Source organism: Gallinula chloropus (assembly GCF_964237585.1).
Source record: "Gallinula chloropus genome assembly, chromosome: 2".
Lineage (NCBI taxonomy): Eukaryota > Metazoa > Chordata > Aves > Gruiformes > Rallidae > Gallinula > Gallinula chloropus.
In genome coordinates this window covers 148,120,306-148,140,318 of record NC_140086.1, presented here as the reverse complement: position 1 = coordinate 148,140,318, position 20,013 = coordinate 148,120,306, and the positions used below count along the sequence as shown (strand labels likewise).

The 20,013-nt window shown below is 38.8% G+C and overlaps 1 protein-coding gene across 5 annotated transcripts in view; it reads left to right on the top strand.

Moving 5' to 3' along the window:
* EPC1 (enhancer of polycomb homolog 1) overlaps positions 1-20,013 on the top strand; it is a gene marked incomplete at its 5' end in the record, with an annotated part of 46,549 nt that overhangs the window by 12,603 nt on the left and 13,933 nt on the right. For 4 of the 5 annotated variants that reach the window (XM_084280374.1, XM_084280373.1, XM_084280372.1 and 1 more), the window contains 9 exons: positions 12,021-12,180; positions 13,883-14,028; positions 14,114-14,320; positions 14,686-14,834; positions 16,177-16,333; positions 17,653-17,829; positions 17,935-18,024; positions 18,107-18,255; positions 19,540-19,892. In XM_084280374.1, the coding sequence (XP_084136500.1) occupies positions 12,021-12,180; positions 13,883-14,028; positions 14,114-14,320; positions 14,686-14,834; positions 16,177-16,333; positions 17,653-17,829; positions 17,935-18,024; positions 18,107-18,255; positions 19,540-19,892 (1,588 nt within the window). The remainder of the gene's footprint in view (positions 1-12,020; positions 12,181-13,882; positions 14,029-14,113; positions 14,321-14,685; positions 14,835-16,176; positions 16,334-17,652; positions 17,830-17,934; positions 18,025-18,106; positions 18,256-19,539; positions 19,893-20,013) is intronic. The other variant, XM_084280375.1, reaches the window with a different exon arrangement.

Genomic DNA, 20,013 nt, shown 5'->3' with positions numbered 1-20,013 from the left:
TTGTGGGTAGAGGCCATTACTAATGCAGTAGACATAAAGAGTGAAGACCGAAGGTGAAGGGGGGGTTGTGCTGCTTTTTGTTGGTGGTGTTGGGTTGGGAGGGTGTTAATAAATGAAGGTTACAAACTGACATGAATGCTGGGTAAGAGAAGGGTAATAAAATGCCACTTCATTGGAAGGGGGGACAAACAAAAAGGCCTTGGCTGGGCTAAAATTGACTGAACTAATTGATTGATGCTGACTGCTGGTAAATCACATTCATTGATGTAGTCCTGTTTTGTCCTAGTCAGATGCTTAACTCTCAGTGTATACACAGAGAGAATTACAATTCATTGAGCTTAGGAGTGTTAAAGAAATGCTTATCCTTGTCATAGACCTTGTCCATTCACTTCTCTTCTTCCTTTCTCTAGATGGCTTTACTGTCTTCTACCTGTCCTAGATGTTCAGTGGTTTATAGCAGCTTAAAAAACAAGTTTGATCATAATTGCATGTAAAAGGTCATAAATTTGAAATGCTAGTCAGTCTTGTTTTTAAAGGCAATCTAAATAAACATGGAAATTACAAGACACCAAGAATAGCTGACCTATAAAGCATAATGATTTGGCACCTGACTCATACTGCATGTAGTAGTTTATCATTCAAAACACATTTTTACTGATCCAGGAAACTTGTAAGTTGGTATTTAGTCTGAGCTTTTCAGCCTAATACAGATCTCTGTTCTAGGTAGTATCCCTGCATTCAAATGCAAATGTAGCAGTGTTCATTCTAAGCTGGAAAAGCGCCTAAATGTGTAGATTTGTAAGCTGAATACTGACATCTGCAGCAGGAAATAATACATAGATAAGCTCATCACAGCGGTGTAATCATTGGAAGATCTATTTGAAGTTATTCAGTATTGCACCTGTTACTGTCACTGTTGAAGGAAGCACTTTTTCACCTTCGTCAAAAAATTTGACAAAACTTTGTTGTACACTAACTGCTAAATAAACATTGTCTTTACTAGATGCCTTATGCAGTATAACCCTTGAGTGTGTCTCTTCCAGTGTTTATACTTTGATGGGGTGTACTTTATTTTTTCTTAAATGTCTTAGTTGTCTTGGTATCTGGAAAAGCCTCTCACTAAGTTAAACCGAAATGCCTCTTTTTTTTTGGTTTTTTTTTTTTTTCCCTTAGAAGTTGTAATATGGAGAGTGTGAGATGGGGACTTTGGTTTCATGTACAATGTGACTGTTAATAAAGGGCAAGGTTGCCACCCTGTGCGTATTTGTGCAGCCCATGTTTCTGGTCATCACTCTGTGACAGTTTATTTCCATTGTGTGTTATGCAGAGGAATATAAAGTATTTAAAATACAGATATTGTCAACTCTATAAAAGTGTGTTTTAAAAGTCAGGCTTTTAGTCATTACTGTGACTGCAACATGTGCAGTGCTACAGGGAAGAAATAGTCTGTGGAAAAATAAATGTATAATGCTAAAAGGTTTTGTTTGGTTTTGAAATCAGGAATAAGCTCGATAATTTTAAATGATGCTCTGGAAGCTATAGTATGAATTTTTTTGAGCTCTTTGTATATGAGTTGTCTTTATGGAATGCACATTTGACTTTTTAGAAGGGGCTTCAATTATTTGGGTCGTTACTGCAAACTTTTTTTGGCTGTCTGACATGAACTCCTGAGCCTTAACTGTTAATGAACAAATTTACACAAATGTTGATACTTGGTTTTCTTCATGGTGGTTTTGATAATTTGCTGTCCCCATATAAATAGGACACCTATCTGTGCAATATGAGTTAGGGAGCTGCTTTGGCAGGGGGGTTGGACCTGATGATCCCTCGAGGTCCCTTCCAACCCCTGTGATTCTGTGATAATAGTGTATATTGTTCAGTGTACCTGTAGATCAAGTTCCATTGATATTTAAACATGAATGACTGCCTGAGATAATGAAACTGTACTTCACCGAAGAGGTGGTTAAACCTGACAAGAAAGTTGTAAACAAAGCGGTCTTAAGGAAAGGTACAGCTGTTCCCAACCAACCAAAAATAAAGTTGTGCATGTGTTGGGTATCTCTCAAGCCTCTGTATTAACGCTAAAGTTGCATAGTACATACTGGAAGAGGTTCATGGAAGAAGAAACACAGACTAAAAGAAATGAGACTTGCATTCCCAGCTTTTCATGTCCTTTGGCTCATGGAGACAATAACTCTGGAAGTATGGCTGGGTTTTTTTAACTGTTCTTTGGTACTGTGTGCCCACAGGCTCCTTTTTGAGATTGTGTTAGCAAAGTGGCACTGATAAAATCCACACTTGTCTTGCAGTTAGTTTCCAAACATGCTTCTGACTTCTTCGAAGAGTTTGGTTACTAGTAATGTCTAGCACTTAGGTTAGCCGAATCAGCCAGTTTGGATGCTTGTTTATTTAAAGTAAGTCCTTGGGTAGTTGTGGAATTTAGTGTTTAAAGATCTGATATTTAGGCTGCATGTAATGTTGTAGAGTCTTACTGCTACTTCTGAGGTGAAAAACAGTTCTATGTACTGTTTTTAAGATCTGTTTTTAATGCTTTTTAACAAACCAAATCCTGTTTTTACTGTTCTTTTCTTAGTCTTTTAGTACATGTAGATGTTGGAGCCCGTTAAACTCATCAGTTTGTACAGTTTGGCCTGTGGAAGGGAATCCTAAAGCCTTCAGTGGACGAATACTGGGGACATAAAAGTGCTCCTCAGGCTATATGTTAGAGCTTTATTCCTTTGCCTGATGTTTCTCCCTGCCTTGATTCTGTACTCCTGATGAGTTGATTAATGGATCCACATTAAAATATGCCTTAATGAGGGTCATTTGAAACCTGAGGAACAACAACTATGCAAGGAAGGGTAGATTTTTTTTCTATAGTTGACAAAAACCCTGAGAGAAATGTATAAAATTTTACCCAACTCATTGATGTCTTTTTAATGCCTGGTACCGATATAATCGTACACTTAGAATGTAACTTTAACTTCACCCAGTGCTGTGGGTGGTATTTCTACTATGATACATAACTGGAATATTTGAGGCACCCTGTCTATGTTGGGAACACACAGCCTTGTGTGCGTCTGCTTATTAGAATTGTTCAGAAGAATCGTGAAACAATAGAAACTTCCTTGCTGTGAAGTTGGGCAGACATGTTACTCATTATTCAAATGACACCTTTTTTTAATCAGTCCTCAGTACTGCTAAGAGTAGTGAGAAGTCCCTGTAACCAGTGAAAGTGCTGGAATCCAAGCATACGGCCTTTGCCATCCAAAATTGAATCTAACTGACTAACAGCAATGTTTTGCTGCATTTGAGTCAACTGGTAAAATGATCTTGAAGTTCTGTTTCCGTTCTCCCCATGCAAGGGGAGAATAATTTTTGCTATGAACATCTATTGAGGCTTTCCTACATGGCTCTAGCTGAAACCTTAGGTGAGGAAAGACTAAATTCCAAGGGCTGTCCTCATTACAGTGTAGACTATGCTGAAAGCTGTATTCTTGCCAACTATATCAAATCTTAGTTCATGTTGCATTGCAGTCTGATGTCAGCATTGAGGTCATGCCCTGGACTAATTAGATATTAAAAGTATCATAATAGGTTCTTTAGAATTCTTTATTTAAGTGGGATTTATTTAGTTAGTAAGCTACATTCTGTTTAATACAGATCACTGAAACACTTTAGATGCATTGCAGTCTCACAGCTTACAGCAGAGTAAGCTGTGATAAGCAAAGGGGACTTCAGCAGGTTTGCAGCTAGGTCTGGAATCTTGTGAAATGTGTCTGTGTGGCAGTCACATGAGGTGGGCTGAGCTGGTTTAACTGTGCTGGTATTGGAAAGAGGCAATTCCACTGTTTTCCTGGAGCTTGCCATAATCTATATTACAACCTGTGAACTGATTTAGCTCACAGTAGAAGACTGGCTTAAGAATAATTCCCTTCCACAGGGCTGAGGAGTTCGATGAGAGCCCTAGTGACTGCAGAGGGAAAAGATGGGGAGCTTTTACCATTGTTCCAATGCTGAGGAGATGGGATAACTCCTCCTGCTAGTATTAGGCTGCTAGCAGTTCCTGAACTAAAGTATTTCAGATCAATGGCTCTGAATGCCTGTAGTGCTTGGCAAGCAGCAGAGTTCCCAGAGCTTAGGCAGTCGGAACAAAACCCGTGCCTGGGAAGACTGAGGTGTTAAATTCCATTTGTGGCCTGACTATACTGTGTAATTAATGTATGTGTTAAATACTAAAGCGTTATAGATCCCCAAGGCTCCTAGATTGTGTACGTTACCCTCTGTAGCATGTCTCAAGCCAATTTAATTCATCTCTTCATCTCTGCCTGTCTTCCACAGTAATTCAAAATAAGAAATTCAGTCTCCTGGCTGCAGGACAGCAAAATCACTATTTCTTCTAGCATTATCGTGATCTCTCTTACTAATGTTGTTAGACTTCTGGGTTAGATGCCCTCTGTATCTTCTACCTGCCACCACTCACTGAACAAGCACAACAGGTGAAAATTTCCCAGAAGTTTTAAGAATTTGCTTCTGGAAATCCACAAACAGAGAAGCAAGATTTTTCTAAGAAAAGGATTGACTTCTTGCATACTCTTAAAAGTGCCTGATTTGAACACAGGGAAAGCAGTCAACTGTGATGCTCAAGGTGGTGTGCCTGACCTTATTTCTTATGTTCCAGATAAAAAAGGTAATAATTAGTTAGGTTTCTTGGAAGTCTGTTAATTACAAACCCACATTTTTAAAAGTATATTAGGTCGCATTTGCAATATAATCCTGTGCAGCTATTTTGGGTTGGCATTTGTAGCAGAGATCTAATTTTTATAGTAATTACAATGGAATCCTTCTTAATTGACTACTCAGGAGACTGACATTGGTTGATTAACAGAAGTGATCTCTGTAGTGTTTTTTTTTCCCTCAGTGTTTGAATATGAAGGGACAGTTTAGGCTCTGCTAGAATAACAATAAAATACCTCTACTACATAGAAAGATTTGGGTTGTTGAGAGATCTTGGTGGCCTCAGAAGGGAAGATCTACAGCCACACGTGGTTGGGGAGAATCTTCAGGCAGTTTAAATGCATGTGAGAGAGTGCTTACCTAGTGTATGTATCTACTAGTAGTCAGAAAGATGGCTTACAATTGCTTCTGGGCAAGACTGGGACATGGGGATTGATCTGCTGTCTTCCTCTGGACCTGTCACAGGGTGAAAACAAGGAATGGCATAATGCTGCTGTTCTGTGACCCACCAGCTCTGTCCTGTTTCAATCATGTGTTTGCTGTCACCAGATTTAAACTATTGCTAGCACATTATATGGTGTACATGTACTTGGGGTCAAGAGGGTGGAAGCTGCATGTATCCTTACCAACAAAACCACTGCTTTGCCATTATCAAAGGTCAGGTCTATAAGCTGGTATCCAGGAGTTGGAGTTTGCTATCTGACAGTCAAGGATCAGTGTAGGTCAGGGACTGATCTTGTGCCAAAGTACCTCTTGAAGACACCTGTGCTCTGCAAGGCAAGCTCAGGTTGCCGTTGTCAGTATGACTTGTCAGGTTTGAAGCTCTTCACTGGCAGTTGCTTGAAAACAAATACTGTAACAAACTTGTTTGAATGTTTTGCATGTAGTAATGTGTGATTGGATATGCACGTGAGGTAGTAAAAGGAAAAGTGTGTGGTATAACTTCCTTCTGTAGTAAGCAAAGCCTGTTGTTCAGGACGAACTGAGAATCTTTTGCTTTCAGTCATACTAGACGCCACTAGACCTGCTGCTGCCCTAAGGATAAGAAAAATGTATCTGGAGAGTCTGTAGGCAGTTCATATTGGTCTAAGGTGGTACTCTGTTCTTGCTTGCAGCATCAGTGTCACTTGCTTGTCCCTGGATGAACCCTTTCTGTTGCAGTAGCAGATAATTATGCACCCCATGACCACCCCCAGAGTCCCACAGAAACAGATTCCTGATGCCTGGAAGGGTTCTAGGGAGGGAGAAGGCATAATGGGAGTGAAGAATAAAGGGATAACCCCCCTCACCCCCCTGTATTATCTTAATTTTTTTTGCGTATAATTGAGACCACTATCCACGATCCTTCTGATCTTGGGTATAAATTGTGTCTGGTTGCAGAACAAAGTAAGATTATCATGCAGGTTACTGAGATCCTGGTATGGCTGAGGCAGATGTGAACCAAGGAAAGGGGGTAAGTTGGGAAATGGTGTGTATGCAGTAGGTCATAGAAGTGCTTCAGCAGTCTCTGCCGTATGTTATGGAGTGAGTTAGTCTGAGTGGTCTCAATGTGCAACTCTGTTGATTCCAGTATATTTCTACCACGTTGCTGATGTGAGAGAACCTAGGTCTGAGAATGGTATTGTCTGTGTGAATATAACTGACAAAAATCTTAAAGCCTGCAATCACATTGCTCTTGTACCAGTTCATCACCTCTGGATGACACAGTGAACAACTGATTTTTCCAGTTCCTGACTTCTTATTTCATCATCGTTATAATGTGTTAAAGATGAGCTGCAGCTTTGTTGGATTCTTCTCATGGGTTTTTTTTTTCTGAAAGTTTTTGGATCACAAGGTAATGTGTATAAAAAAGACAAGTCTGAGTTTGTATGCCTGTGTGTGTTTGATTCTGTCCCAGTTGTGATCTGGTTTAGTCCAACTGTTGTGAAACCCTTCTTGATAACTACCTGTTGAAACTTGTATCTTTCTTTAGTTCTTGTACCTTAAATGTTATAGTGTGAGCTGTGGGATGGTCACCTTGGAAAGCACTTCAGTCAGGCGAGGGGTGGATTTGAAGAGGATTCTCCTCAATCATACTGATGTAAATCATAAGGCCTATGGAGATGAGTGGGTGGGCAGGGGCTTGATGTGGAGACCAGTAATGACAGAATCAGTTATGTCCTCTTGTATAACTTTTGTATTTCAGAGGCAAAGGTGTGATTGAGCATAGATGTAAACTGCTCTGTGTCCTTTCTATGAGTACAGGTTGTTTCAAAAACTCCTTCTGCTTGCTGTGCGTGGCTTCCTCTGCCATCACATACTTTGGTGCCCCCAACAAAGAGCACTCCCTTTCTTAGGTTAGGTTTTGAGAATTTGGAGACTTTTGCTCCGCAGACTGGATTTGAGTTGTCTTTTTTGGTCGTTTCCATAAATTAGTATTTTATTTGATTTCTGGAATATTTTGAAGAAATTACATGAAGAAACATGGAGTCAAGTGTTTCTTTCACTCTGATGATGGCATTCATTGCTACTGCTGTAATGTGTTTCTCAATTTACTTTCTAACATGATAATAAGCATTTTGTCCCATTGTTTTGTTCAGCTGTTAATGACAGGGTTATGTCGCTTAGTCTTTCAGTGCCTTGTGTTGTGGTTATCTTGTTGGGATATCTCACACCTTAGTCTCTTAAGATGTGCTGTACAGTAAGCATTTTGTCAAATCTTGGTGCTCTGTAAGGGCCAGATCTCTTTGAGAAGCTGTAGCTAGCTTGAAAGCCATCAGTCCTGTTGCCAAGTCTTTACTAAGCATTAGCAAAGTGGGAAAGGTGGCAAATGGTGCTTTCAGTTGCTGCGTGCCTCTGCTTGGAGGCAAGAGTGCCTACTTGTCAGGTTGAACCATAATTACACTATCCTTCCTTTTGTGGTGTTATCTCTCTGATCCATTAAACAGGTATGACAGTAACTGATGCAGTAAGAGCAAATAAGAATCAAAATGCTTTTCTAGACAGGAGTATAGTGGGATAAATAAGGTGTAGTTCTGTGTTAATGCCTGAGTGTTGCAAAAAGCATTGAGGGCTGGTCTCCTCAGATGCCTTTTGTCTGGACGGAGTGCTGCTGCTGTATCACTGTGACTGGGGTTGTTTGACCACATGATGAGTCAGTGTGAGAAGCTAATCTGATGGAAAATTAACTGGAGGGGTGGTGGAACAAGCAGATTTTTAGGTTTTGGATTAATTCAATAGCTTTAAACATACATTTGGATGAGTATTTGTACAAAGTAGAAGGAATGAGATTTGAGGAACAGTGCCATCATTCTGAGCATTACTGGGTCAGATTGCATTGCAGCATAGCTAGCTCCCAGAGTTGTCTTTGATAGCTTTTCTGTTGCACAGAGAAAGCAATGGAAGAGGGAAACTTTCTGGATATAAGCCTAACTATTTGGAAATAGTCCATTAAAAAATTGGAAAGCTGTATTGGTGAGGACTACAAGTTGAGAAGCAGGGTATGTGCAAAACATCCAGGACAGGAAAAAACTGGTAAGGCTCCTGTGTTCTTCAGTAGTTCACAATGAGTTTTTGTAAGATATCTGCAGGTATTCCAGTGTACTTTTAATAAGGAGCATACCTTAACACAGAAATCTGAAGAATGCCCTGAAGGTGGGAGCTGATAAATGGGAGCAAATGGTATATGAACAATTGATTTTTACATGAAAGGCTTACCTTCAAATGAGAAGCAAGATCTTTCATCTACAAATGAAAGTGCAGAATAACACAGTAGTCTGTAAATATTTGCAGTAGAAGGAAACTTTTTATTTGATATTGAGATGGTTGAAATGTTTATCTGCCACAGCTTTTCATGAGTCTTTCTCTTTTTTTCCTTGATACTCATTTTTAAATGTGGTTTGTTGGGTCTTTTTTTTTTTTAGTGATGCAGCTAAGCCAGTTTAATGGTTAGCTGCTACCAAAGGGAATCGTCTTTCTCTTTTCCCTCCTTCCTTTCCTCACTACCTCCCCCCACCTGCTCCAGCAGTTCAGGGAGCTAATTAGTGAGAAGACTAATTGTTTCTAATTATTTTCAGGGGAAGTAACAGGAGAGGAAATTGCTTTCTGTGGGTTTGGTTTCCCTAAGCTGTCATCATAGGTTCAGTCTGGCATAAGGCAGTGGTAATACGGAAAATGATGGCGAGGGGCACAATGCTGCTCCTTAAGATGGTAATTGTAAAGATGAATTTCTTTCTCTAACATGACAGATTACAGCCCTTGAGCCTGAATAACCCACTGAAATTCATACTGGGAATTTAAAGAAACACACTGAAATAAATTCATAGCTATTTGAGAGCTTCTAAGGGGCAGATGATGTTCCCCAAGCAAATAGGAAAAGGCACTGTAACTCTGCTGCTTTAATGAACAAACAAAAATCTGCAACCCCAACAACAAACATAAAACCCACAAAAAATCCATAAACTCCCTAAACCAAAACCCCATAACAGCCTGTTGTAAAGGTAGGAGCTAGAGGGTTACAAACAGGTTATCTGAACAGCAGTTCCTGAAGGAATATGAATAATGTAATTACTTGGCCCCAGTAGTCACATGAAAGGCACTAATCTTTTTGTGAACAATTAATATAAAGTTTTTTCAGTAACAAACCCTAGTTAATCCAGCCTAACTTCTTTCTGTGTCAGGACAAGGGTCCTAGTGGCGTTAGGTCTTGACGTTTTAAAAAAGACTCTTTGATACTGCTCTGTTCTTCAATAAATAGAAACAGCATATAGAAACAGTGTATAGTGCAAATGTGTCTGGTTGGAAAACCCTACCTGGAAAAGCTCTGTTACGCTTCTGAAGATGTCTGTCTTTTAAATAATGTTGGTGTTTACAGGAGTGACTTGTACTACAGTTTTTACATTTAATAATCAAGGTTATGTGAAGGTTAGTCAGCATGCTTGCTTAAGATTTGGAATTCAAAATAGATATGACAAACTGAGAAAAACCACTGCATTTTTAAATGGAAGTCTGGCGTTTCACATGAATGCGGTATTGCCTTGTGTGGGGGAGTGATCAGATGTGCAATCACAGAGAAGAATGACTGCAGAATCAAAACTGGAAGCTGTAGTAGGCTAGTTAACTGCAGTTATTTAATATGTTTTCAGGTTTAAAAATTAGTGCTTCCACAGTTACCAATCACACTATATGTATTATCAGGGTAGAGGTGTGCTGAGCCACCGGGTATGTTGAAGTTGGGTCACTGTTGTTAATTTCTGTCCAGATAAGTGAGAATGTGGTGTGTGAGGGTGTACAGAGCAGGTTGCCTTGTCTGTTTATCTTTTTTTTTAGTGGAGTGTCTTTGTGATGAATTGAAATACAAACAGCAGATTAGTTTATCTGTTTTAGTAGAGCAACTTTTAATCAGCTGCTTTCATGGTATGTGGCTCTATGAGCACTTTGTGCTGCAGTACTGAGCATTTCTGTAATTGCGATCAACATCAGGCAACATTATGATTTGTGCTTCTGTTTCAAGAATACTGTTAAGATTTCTTCAACTGCTTGTTACTGAAGCCTAAGAAATTCATGTAGGCTGCTGGCAGTAACCAGCAGTACCCATTTCCGTATCAGAGAAATTGAAATACTAATTTAGTGTCCAGCCCCCTTTTCTTCCCTGAAACAGAGCATTTTTGTGTGCTTAAAAGCACATTGGGACAAATGCACCAGGAATCCTTCATTTGATTGTAAAGCTAGTAAGCCTTTGCTGTTACATAGTAATAGCCAATGGTTTTTGAGTATTCGGCATAGACTCCTACTGTGCTATTTTAATTATTAAGCTTAATACTCTTGTTCTGCAACTGTTGAGAAAAAAATCCTGAAGAATTGTTATTCCTTACCCAAATTTGAGGGGTCTAGGAGTGGAACATTACTAAAAAGTAGGAAAGAAATGCTGTACCATACCCAAGAAATAATTTTACATGCTGCATCTCCTAGATGATGTGCCTGGCTTAACAAATGCCAGAGGATCAAAATTGGTCCTGTGAATTTTACTTGTGACTAACTATATATCTCTTATGCTCACAGTTAGTCTCTTTTTGTGAAGAAACTTTTACAGGGAAGATGCATGGGAAAGATAATCTCTGCAGCTTGTTTGGAGATAAAGATAGGCTAAATTCCTGTGAATTCTTGTAGCAGAATTATACTTTGGAAGAGATGGCAGTTTGATACTGCATTAACTGCAGTTCACAGTGAAGACAGATATTGATTGCCTTTGTACTGAAGAGGGGGTAGATTTAAGTCAGACAAGAATATAAGATCATACAGATGAACACTGATATGTTTTTTATTTCAGTATTAAACCTATTTATCCCTGCTGCCCTTTTTCTGCAGTTCCCATTTCAAGTATTTCTATAATCTGTTTTACAGTATCAGTGACACAACTGATGCAACACTGCTTTACTGAGCACCTCGTCAGGAATAGTATAGAAACTTAAGAAACCAGCTGTGGTTCTTGGGTGGGGGAATACCATGTTACATCATCAGTAAATCATACACACATCTTGCTGTGTGCGTTTTTGTGGTAACTGTATGAACTCTGCTGATACTTGACAGCTCCACAGGAAGAATTAAATGAATTTGAATAGTAGCATTAAAACGAATTCATAATGTTACCGTTACTTCTGTTGTAGTAATGAGTAGTGTAATTTAAGCTTGAGAAACAATTGCAGATATCTAAAAGTTAATTATTCTTGCCTACATGGTTTAGTTCAATAACGAAGTTTATTTGGTGGATTATGAGGGGAAAAAAGGATATTGGTAGTGGTGGGAAGTGTTGGAATAAATGTGGATGTCTAATAGTTGCTTTTCATCTTAATAGGAGATGATAGCAGGCCTCCTTTCTGGTTTTCTGACATCACTGGCAATAAATGGCTGTAGCAAATACAGACTAATACCAGAGTTAATATCTGTCTGCAGCTACTTGTTATAATCTGTATGCCTAATCAATCTTAAGTGTCTCTCCAGAAATATGTAAAGATGGATTTATGTAGCTCAGTGTGCCAAGAACATGCAACTTGTCTTACTAAGTTTAGTAACTGAAGTGTTGTGTGTCTTTGTGTAAGAGGGAGAGCTCCACCTCCTGGAAAAACCTTCCAGTTTATGGAATGCATTTTAAGTCTAGGGTGCAATAGTGATTTCTGAGGTCTGATTGGGGATATTTGGGATGAGAGCATTTGCAAAGAAGTAAACTTCCTTCAACTTTGAGAAGTTTGCACTCTGAAAATATTACCTCAGATTTTTATCTTGTGTTTTTGTGTGTTTGTTTATAGGAACATCACCTCCAGCGGGCTATCTCAGCACAACAAGTGTATGGAGAGAAGAGGGATAACATGGTTATACCAGTTCCAGAAGCAGAAAGTAATATTGCATACTATGAATCTATATATCCTGGAGAATTTAAAATGCCAAAGCAGCTGATTCACATACAGCGTAAGTAAAGTAACTCTTTCACTGCATTGAAGCCTACACTGAAAACTTGTGCTTTGCTAGTAGTTCAAGAGATTACCCTTAAATGTCTGTTTAGCTTGCATCAAGACTGACTTCTGAGAACTAATGTTTTCCAACATGTAAAGGAATGCTACTTCCTGAAGAGATGTGTGTGTATATATTATGTCTTGATCAAGATGTAGATAGATGTGCTTGAGTCTGTGCCTCTGAGTTAGCACTTTGAGATTGATAGATTTGAAGGCCTGTTTCTGCTTTCTGTAAAACTCAGTAGCAGGGAAATTCAGGTTTGCTAGCAAGAACAGACACAAACCTATTTGAAGATGAGAATGTGTAATACATAGTTAAGAAACAGAGTACCTGCTCCCTGAAGCTTAACCATGATAAAATGACAGTAGAACAGATCAGGAAGCCAAGAAGAAATGGCAGTAGTAGTAGTATTTGCCTGTGCCAGGATGGAAGCACTCCACATCTAAAAATAGGTGTGTTTTGGTATCACCGATGACTTGCAAACGTGTTGGGAATTTGTTTTGTTGGAACATAGCAGCTGTTCCGTTCCGCATGGATACGGCCCTTGATGTGAGCACCACATTACTTTGGATAACTTTTGAAAACATTTTGAAAAACACATAATCTATTGCAGAATTCTGTTACACAGCGTAATTAGTAGTATTTAAAAAGTAGTAGCTCTGCTATGTAAATAGATCTCATGCATAATTAACTTTGGTTAAATGTTATAGCCCTTTATATCAGTCTAAGGTTTCGTGAAGGCTTGAAGTACTAAATCATAAAATAACTTACGCTGGAAGGGACCGTTAGAGGCCAGGTAGTCTAACCCCCCCTGTAGTGAGCAGGGACAGTTTCCACTGATATAGCATGTTGGTCTATTCCTAATAGTAGCAGTCTTCCTTGCTGATATTAAGGTTAAGCTTTTTCATTCTTCTTTTCTGTATCTGGTGGTCTAACAGCTAGAATGCTGTGTTTTCATCTGTAATATACTCTGCTTATTAAAAGCAAGTGATGTTTTCCACTATGTACTTCCAAATACGCATTTGGGGAAAAGAACTGTGTGTCATGAACTAGAACAACTTGAATGAGGCATGAGAACTAGGGAGATCTTGTTATGAATGCTGAATGCCGCGGTTTCATAGAGTATTTTGGCAAACAGAATAGTTGTGTTCTACAGAACATTTGAAGATGCCTTGCTGCATGAGGTAGTTGATGCTTGGCTAGTTCAGTCTGACTTATATACATCACAGAAATTATTGATGAGATCATGCATGTGGGCATCATAATGCAGCCTGCCCTTAAGTGTGTTTGGGCTGAAGTCTGAACTATTGATAATACATAAAACTGCAGAATACTAGACAGAACTGAAAATTTTGACCAATCTAAAAACTTCTTAGAGAAAGTACTAAGTAGAAGGCTGCTAGCTGATTTGGCCACTAGTAGGCTTCCATTGGTTAATAAAAGCATAGTCCAGTAAATACCAACTTATATCACTAATTTTTTAATGGTGTGTTTTTTTTCAAGGAAAATCTAGATAGAGCTTTGAAGTAGCATTACTGCCACGTTCAGATAATTTTGGTTTTGTCTTCAGAAGAATCTGGTGTGTACTCCAGACGCTGCTATTAGAACACAGCATTTCTGTAGTAAAACTAACTGTAATTTTCACTGTATCATTCAGCTTTTAGTTTGGATGCTGAGCAACCGGATTATGACTTGGATTCAGAAGATGAGATCTTTGTGAATAAGTTGAAGAAAAGGATGGACATCTCTCCTTTGCAGTTTGAGGAGATGATAGACAGACTAGAAAAGGGCAGCGGTCAGCAGGTACAATGGTACTTTGAATAAAGAATTTGAAATACACACTCTGTATGTTGCTATATGAAAGTGACATGCTGGGTTTTACATTTAGCCAGTCAGCCTGCAAGAGGCCAAGCTGTTGCTGAAGGAAGATGATGAATTGATCAGAGAAGTGTATGAGTACTGGATTAAAAAGAGGAAAAACTGTCGAGGTCCTTCTCTTATCCCAGCAGTGAAACAAGAGAAGCGAGATGGTTCCAGCACAAATGATCCTTACGTTGCTTTTAGAAGACGAACAGAAAAGATGCAGACACGAAAAGTAAGTAGATCAACACTACCTTCTGCTTTCTCTCTCTTCCTTCTCCTTCCTCTCAAAAAGTAGCTGATATAAACAATTCTGCTATATAGTATGAAGCAATAAAAGTTGGTGCGTTCTTTACTTTTAATCTGCAAGGGTAAAAACTTAAATGAAGCTACTCTAGAAAAGCTCTTGAATGAAAGTTTGGGTTTTTTCACTAAATCTACTGCTAAATTTACGGTGTTGGTAAACTGTAGTTCATTGATAACGTGCACGTGCTTCTCTTTATTACATGAGATTTTTTAAATACATATATGCATTTAGAATTTAATTCAAATTACTTAATTTAAATGATGTGGGGAAACATATACACTATATATCTACAGAATCGAAAAAATGATGAAGCATCTTATGAGAAGATGCTTAAGCTGCGTCGAGATCTGAGTCGTGCAGTAACCATCCTGGAGATGATAAAGAGGAGGGAAAAAAGCAAGAGAGAGTTGCTGCATTTAACACTGGAAATTATGGAAAAGAGGTAATATTTATTGAAAGTTTGCTGCAGAAAGCTTTGGAAACTACTTTGTATTCCAGTTCCCACCAGTACTTAAAACAGTGGGGGATTTTTAGAATAAGTAGATGCCGTCACCTTTATAAGAGAGTATTTTTTCATATATGGCTATGGAGAGCAAAGCAAAATACTAAGTTGCTTATTATAGGAAGGTAGCCTGTCACACAAACCTACATTGTCTTGTTACATGTGTACATGTATTCAATTGTATCTATATATATCCCATATCTTATACAAGAAGAGACATCCCAGTTTCAGGTAAACTCATTTGTGAATTTGTGTCAAACTGAAATACATAGTTTAAAGAACTCCCAGCTAATTTTGAAGCCATTTCCAGTTGTTACCCTTCTTGTTTCTTTCATTGTAACTATTTGTTTTAGCAAAGTTTAATCTAATGCCCTCTTGAGGAAAACAAATACGCACCTCATATGGTGTAAAATGTTGTCCTGAGGCATCTTCAACCAGTGGTGCTTTTGAGATCCTGTTTCATCTGTGCTGAAACCCCAGTGCTCTGCTCTGCCAGCTGTCACTTTCCCAATCAGCTGAGAATCACATTTGCAATGTGGAGTTGTTCCTTAGGTTGATACTTAAAATTTGAATAGGCTTCTCTAGCTTAGGCGTTCGTTTATGAAAACAAATGTTTTGAGTCAGTAGTTTAAAGCTCTAAAACTAGCTTCTTAGGGAGACAAATTGAATGTCTCTAGTGGGGCCACTGACCATTCTCAGTAGATCTAGAGAGGGGAGAAGTTTCAAATATCTTTTCCAGTAGCTTTTCCAGAAAAATAAGCTGTTGAATAGAGGAAAGACGCTTAGTACCCCCCTCAGAATGGAAAACTGCGTTTCATCTCCACACTTCCCACAGGGCTTAAAATGCAGTGTTTTGTGATTCTGTCAGTTGTGAAAATACTCCATAACACACAGGAGGGAAGTTGATGGTGAATAAGGCACTCTGCTTCACTGTTTGGGGGTTAATCGTCTGGCCTCTTTTAATGGTACCTGTTGTCAGGAGAAATGGGTGGGAGGAACCCTCTTTCTAGCTTCTGTTCCTTTGCTTTGCATTGTATCTTTTGGAGGTGTTTTATAGGCTTTACAGGGTACTTACCCTTTAATTTGAAAGTATTAGTAACATGGAAGCTTCATTGCAATTAGTCCCTTCTCTGGAACAATGTTTTCTGTACTTCGTGCTGTTGTCATCCTGGATACGCATTTACTCCAAGTTGCAAGCGTTAATCTGTTTCTCAGTCACTGAGGTTTTTACTGGATATATGTTGTAAAAGTTCCAACAAATTAAAACACATTCTGATTTCAGGTATAACTTGGGTGACTACAGTGGAGAGATCATGTCTGAGGTTATGGCACAGCGGCAGCCGATGAAACCTACCTATGCTATTCCCATCATTCCTGTCTCTAACAGCAGTCCTTTTAAACATCAAGAAGCTATGGAACTGAAAGAATTTAAAGTTAAGGTAATGTCAATAACACAGTTACTAGTTCATGCAGTTAGATGTGCAAAATATACAGCATTTTAGGATCAGAGGAGGGGAGAAAGCTGGTTGAAACTGTAAATAGACTAGCAAAACTGCAGTTGGACTAATAATACTTTGTCTGGTAATATTATAGACTACTGGCTTTCCTGAAGACAGAAATAAGTGTAGTATAGATGAACAGCAAAGACATAGGCACTCACATTCCTATTCTGGGGGATGTGAATGTTTTTCTCTAATACTGTTCATAGAACACGACTGGGTTTTATTGCCCAGATACTTTACAAAGATCAAGTATCTAGGCATTATCAAGTATCAAACATTAGATAGGACAAACAAGGTAAACTCCATATCTTGTTACGAATTGATGTAATTACTTTAATCTGGAGGGTTGTGGGTTTTGTGTGGTGTTTGGGGTTTTTTTAGTATGATCCACTGATTCTCCCAGCGTGCTCTATAGCTTTGCCTGGCTTTATATTTAAGTAAGCTACCAATCTTGCTTGATTTAGAAAGCTGACCAGTGCTTTTTTCCTGCAGGCTTTAATTTTGTGTCATGCAAAGCATAGCTACAGTGCCAACAACTGAGCATATTAAATAGGTCAGGTAACACAGGAGAAATGCAGAGGTATAATTTCAATTTTAAACAAAGGCTTACTATAACTGAGGAATGTCCAAAGGCTGTTCTGAATCCAACACAGTGCCTTGAATCAGCTAATAACTTCCATTGATAGCAGAGCATTGTAATTGAGGTTGCCAGAGTGTGCTTAACCTACTTGTGCAATATTGTGCAGTGTAGAAGAAATCTGTTTCTTGGAAACTTGGGGAATGGATTTAAATTTCCATAGTATGGGAAAATGGGTTTAGTTTTTAGAGGTTTTTCTGAGATTCTGGGTATCTTTAAAAAGTCTATTTTTGCCTTTAAAGCATTGCTTGGTGCTTGTTAATTCTTCTTGTGGCATAAATGCCTATCAATTTAAAATGTTAGAAAATTGAAGTGGTGTCTCATGTCATCACTGCATATATTTTAGTCTGCTTCTCCAAAGTAGTAGTTACCTTAGACACTAGTGTTTTATCTGGCCTGGATTGAGCAATCAGTGCTTGGGTTTTTACCTTGTCTGTTGAGCATTTCAATTACTGCAAATGATACGTCATTAAATGACTGCTTGTATTGCTGTCAAGGTGGTGGAGAGTTGAGTTCACCTTTTAGCTTGCTTACTACACATGGGCTTTCTAAAACTCCAGTTTTAATCTAACTTGCTCATGTGTATGATTTTTACACTGCCGCCTTTTTTTTCTTGCAGCAAGATAAACCTGATGTTATTAGACCCAAAAGAAAGTATGAGAAGAAGCCAAAAGTCTTACCTTCATCTGCTGCTGCTACTCCTCAACAGACAAGTCCTGCTGCACTGCCAGTCTTTAATGCTAAAGATTTGAATCAGTATGATTTTCCTAGTTCAGATGAAGAACCACTCTCCCAGGTAGGGCCTGTAGAGTTCTGTGCTGCTCTTGGGGACAGGATAGAAGTAAAACTCATTAATTTACTAATGCCTCTCTTCACATACCCCTTTGTCTCCTCTTTAAAGGTTTTGTCTGGTTCTTCGGAGGCTGAGGAAGAAAATGATCCCGATGGTCCTTTTGCCTTCCGTAGGAAAGCAGGCTGTCAGTACTATGCTGTAAGTAGAATTCCCTTATGTATCCTAAGAGAGAACATAACTGGGAAAGTACCTTGTGTTTAATTGGTAAAATTATTTTAAGCCTCATTTAGACCAACCGGGCAGCTGGCCGTGGAGTAGCCCTAAAGAGGGAAGACTAGGAGATGTGCGTTACAGATACTGCTTAACCACCCTCACTGTACCCCAGAGGTGTATTGGGTTTGCACGAAGACGGGTCGGCCGTGGAGGAAGGTAAGTGCCACGTAATTGATGCTGGCTTTAAAAACAGAATTAAAAAACAAACGAGCAAATGAAAGATCAGGAAGACGTCCTCTAAACAAAATTTAAAATAAACACACCAAAACCCCACCCACAAAATGATTCTCTCAATTTGAGACATTAGAGAGCTTGACTTTTTCAATGCTTTGCATTTCATACAGATTCTCATAGCTGATTCATGTATTTATTCTTCAGTAGTAGAAGCCACTTTAACACTGTTTTCTTAAGTGTTTCTAGAGGGGTGGGTTTTTATGGCTGGCACTCCCCAGTTCTGAGGTGAAGATACATAAATGTTTTCCATTGTAATTGGTTTATATTCAAGCAATCAGCATAGTTGTCTTCAAATAGTAATATTGAAAAATAGCAAAAATCACATTTTTCAGGAAATGTTCTTATGAGTATGGGCAGTGTTTGGTGATTTGCCAGTTGTAGAGGAGAATTTCAAAGGAATTCTTAAAAGTGACAATAACTCCTAAATTTCAAACCTCGTCAAACATACCAAGGAACTAAGGAGTGGTTTCAGTCATTGTGCTTCTAAGCATCTTTATCAAAAACAATTTATAAATTCTACAGTGTAGAGTTGCTGTTTCTTAAATACTTAGGTAGATTAGGATTTTAATTGTAAAAGGAGTCAGAACATGATTTGGCTTCCAGACTAATGCTTAAAACGTCTTTGCATACTAGTAAATTAGATTGACGAATCAGCAAAATTAGAATGAGGGCTGAAGGTGCTTACTGGGATTTTGCAAGGGGATTTGGAAGTTAATGTGGCATCCTCGCTTTCATGGGATGGATGTAGGTGTGTTCAGTAGTTATGGGAGTAAGGCTTCTGAACAGAAGTTACTTTACGAGGGCATTTGAATTGTTTAATTACTTAAGCGATTTTATTCTGTTTGATTTTTTTCTTTGCATTGTGGAATGCTATCTTTGGCCTGATGGTAAAAAAGAAAGGAAAAAACCCAAAAACCAACAATAAGAAAAAAGCCAAGCTGTTGCAGTGTCTCAGTATATACATGATGATGTACATCATCAGCTGTACAAACAGAAAAGCTAAATATACATGTGAAGAGAAACCTAAACTTCCTGTAAAATAAGTCATGCATTCCGTGCCTGTTTTGGGGAGAGCTGGCTTGTTCCAGGACAATTTTGTGTAGTTTCTTCTGTTCCTTTGTCACCCCTGAGCACACATGGCAAACGGGTGACTGTCTTGGAATTCTCTTGCCACTGTATAATTCTACATCGTTTTCTTGTTTTTAGGGTGCTACTAGACAGAGCGCATTCGGACTACGATAATACATTTCATCAGCTGGATGTAGAAATGCTTTCCTCATCACAACACTCTTCAATCAGTCAACTTGCCAATACCTCAGAAACAAATACCTCGGACAAATCTTTCTCAAAAGACCTCAGTCAGATACTAGTCAATATCAAATCATGTAGATGGCGGCATTTTAGGCCTCGGACACCATCCCTACATGACAGTGACAATGACGAACTCTCCTGTAGGAAATTATACAGGGGTATAAATCGAACAGGCACAGCACAACCCGGGACCCAGACATGCAGTACCTCTATACAAAGTAAAAGTAGCAGTGGTTCAGCACACTTCGGTATGTTTATTTTGACAAACTCGCTTCTAGAAGTTCTAAACTTGGCTTGGAAAATCTGCAGTATTTTAGGTCATCCATACTTGACATCGTGGTCTGTTTTGATGGTTAACAGCCCATCTTC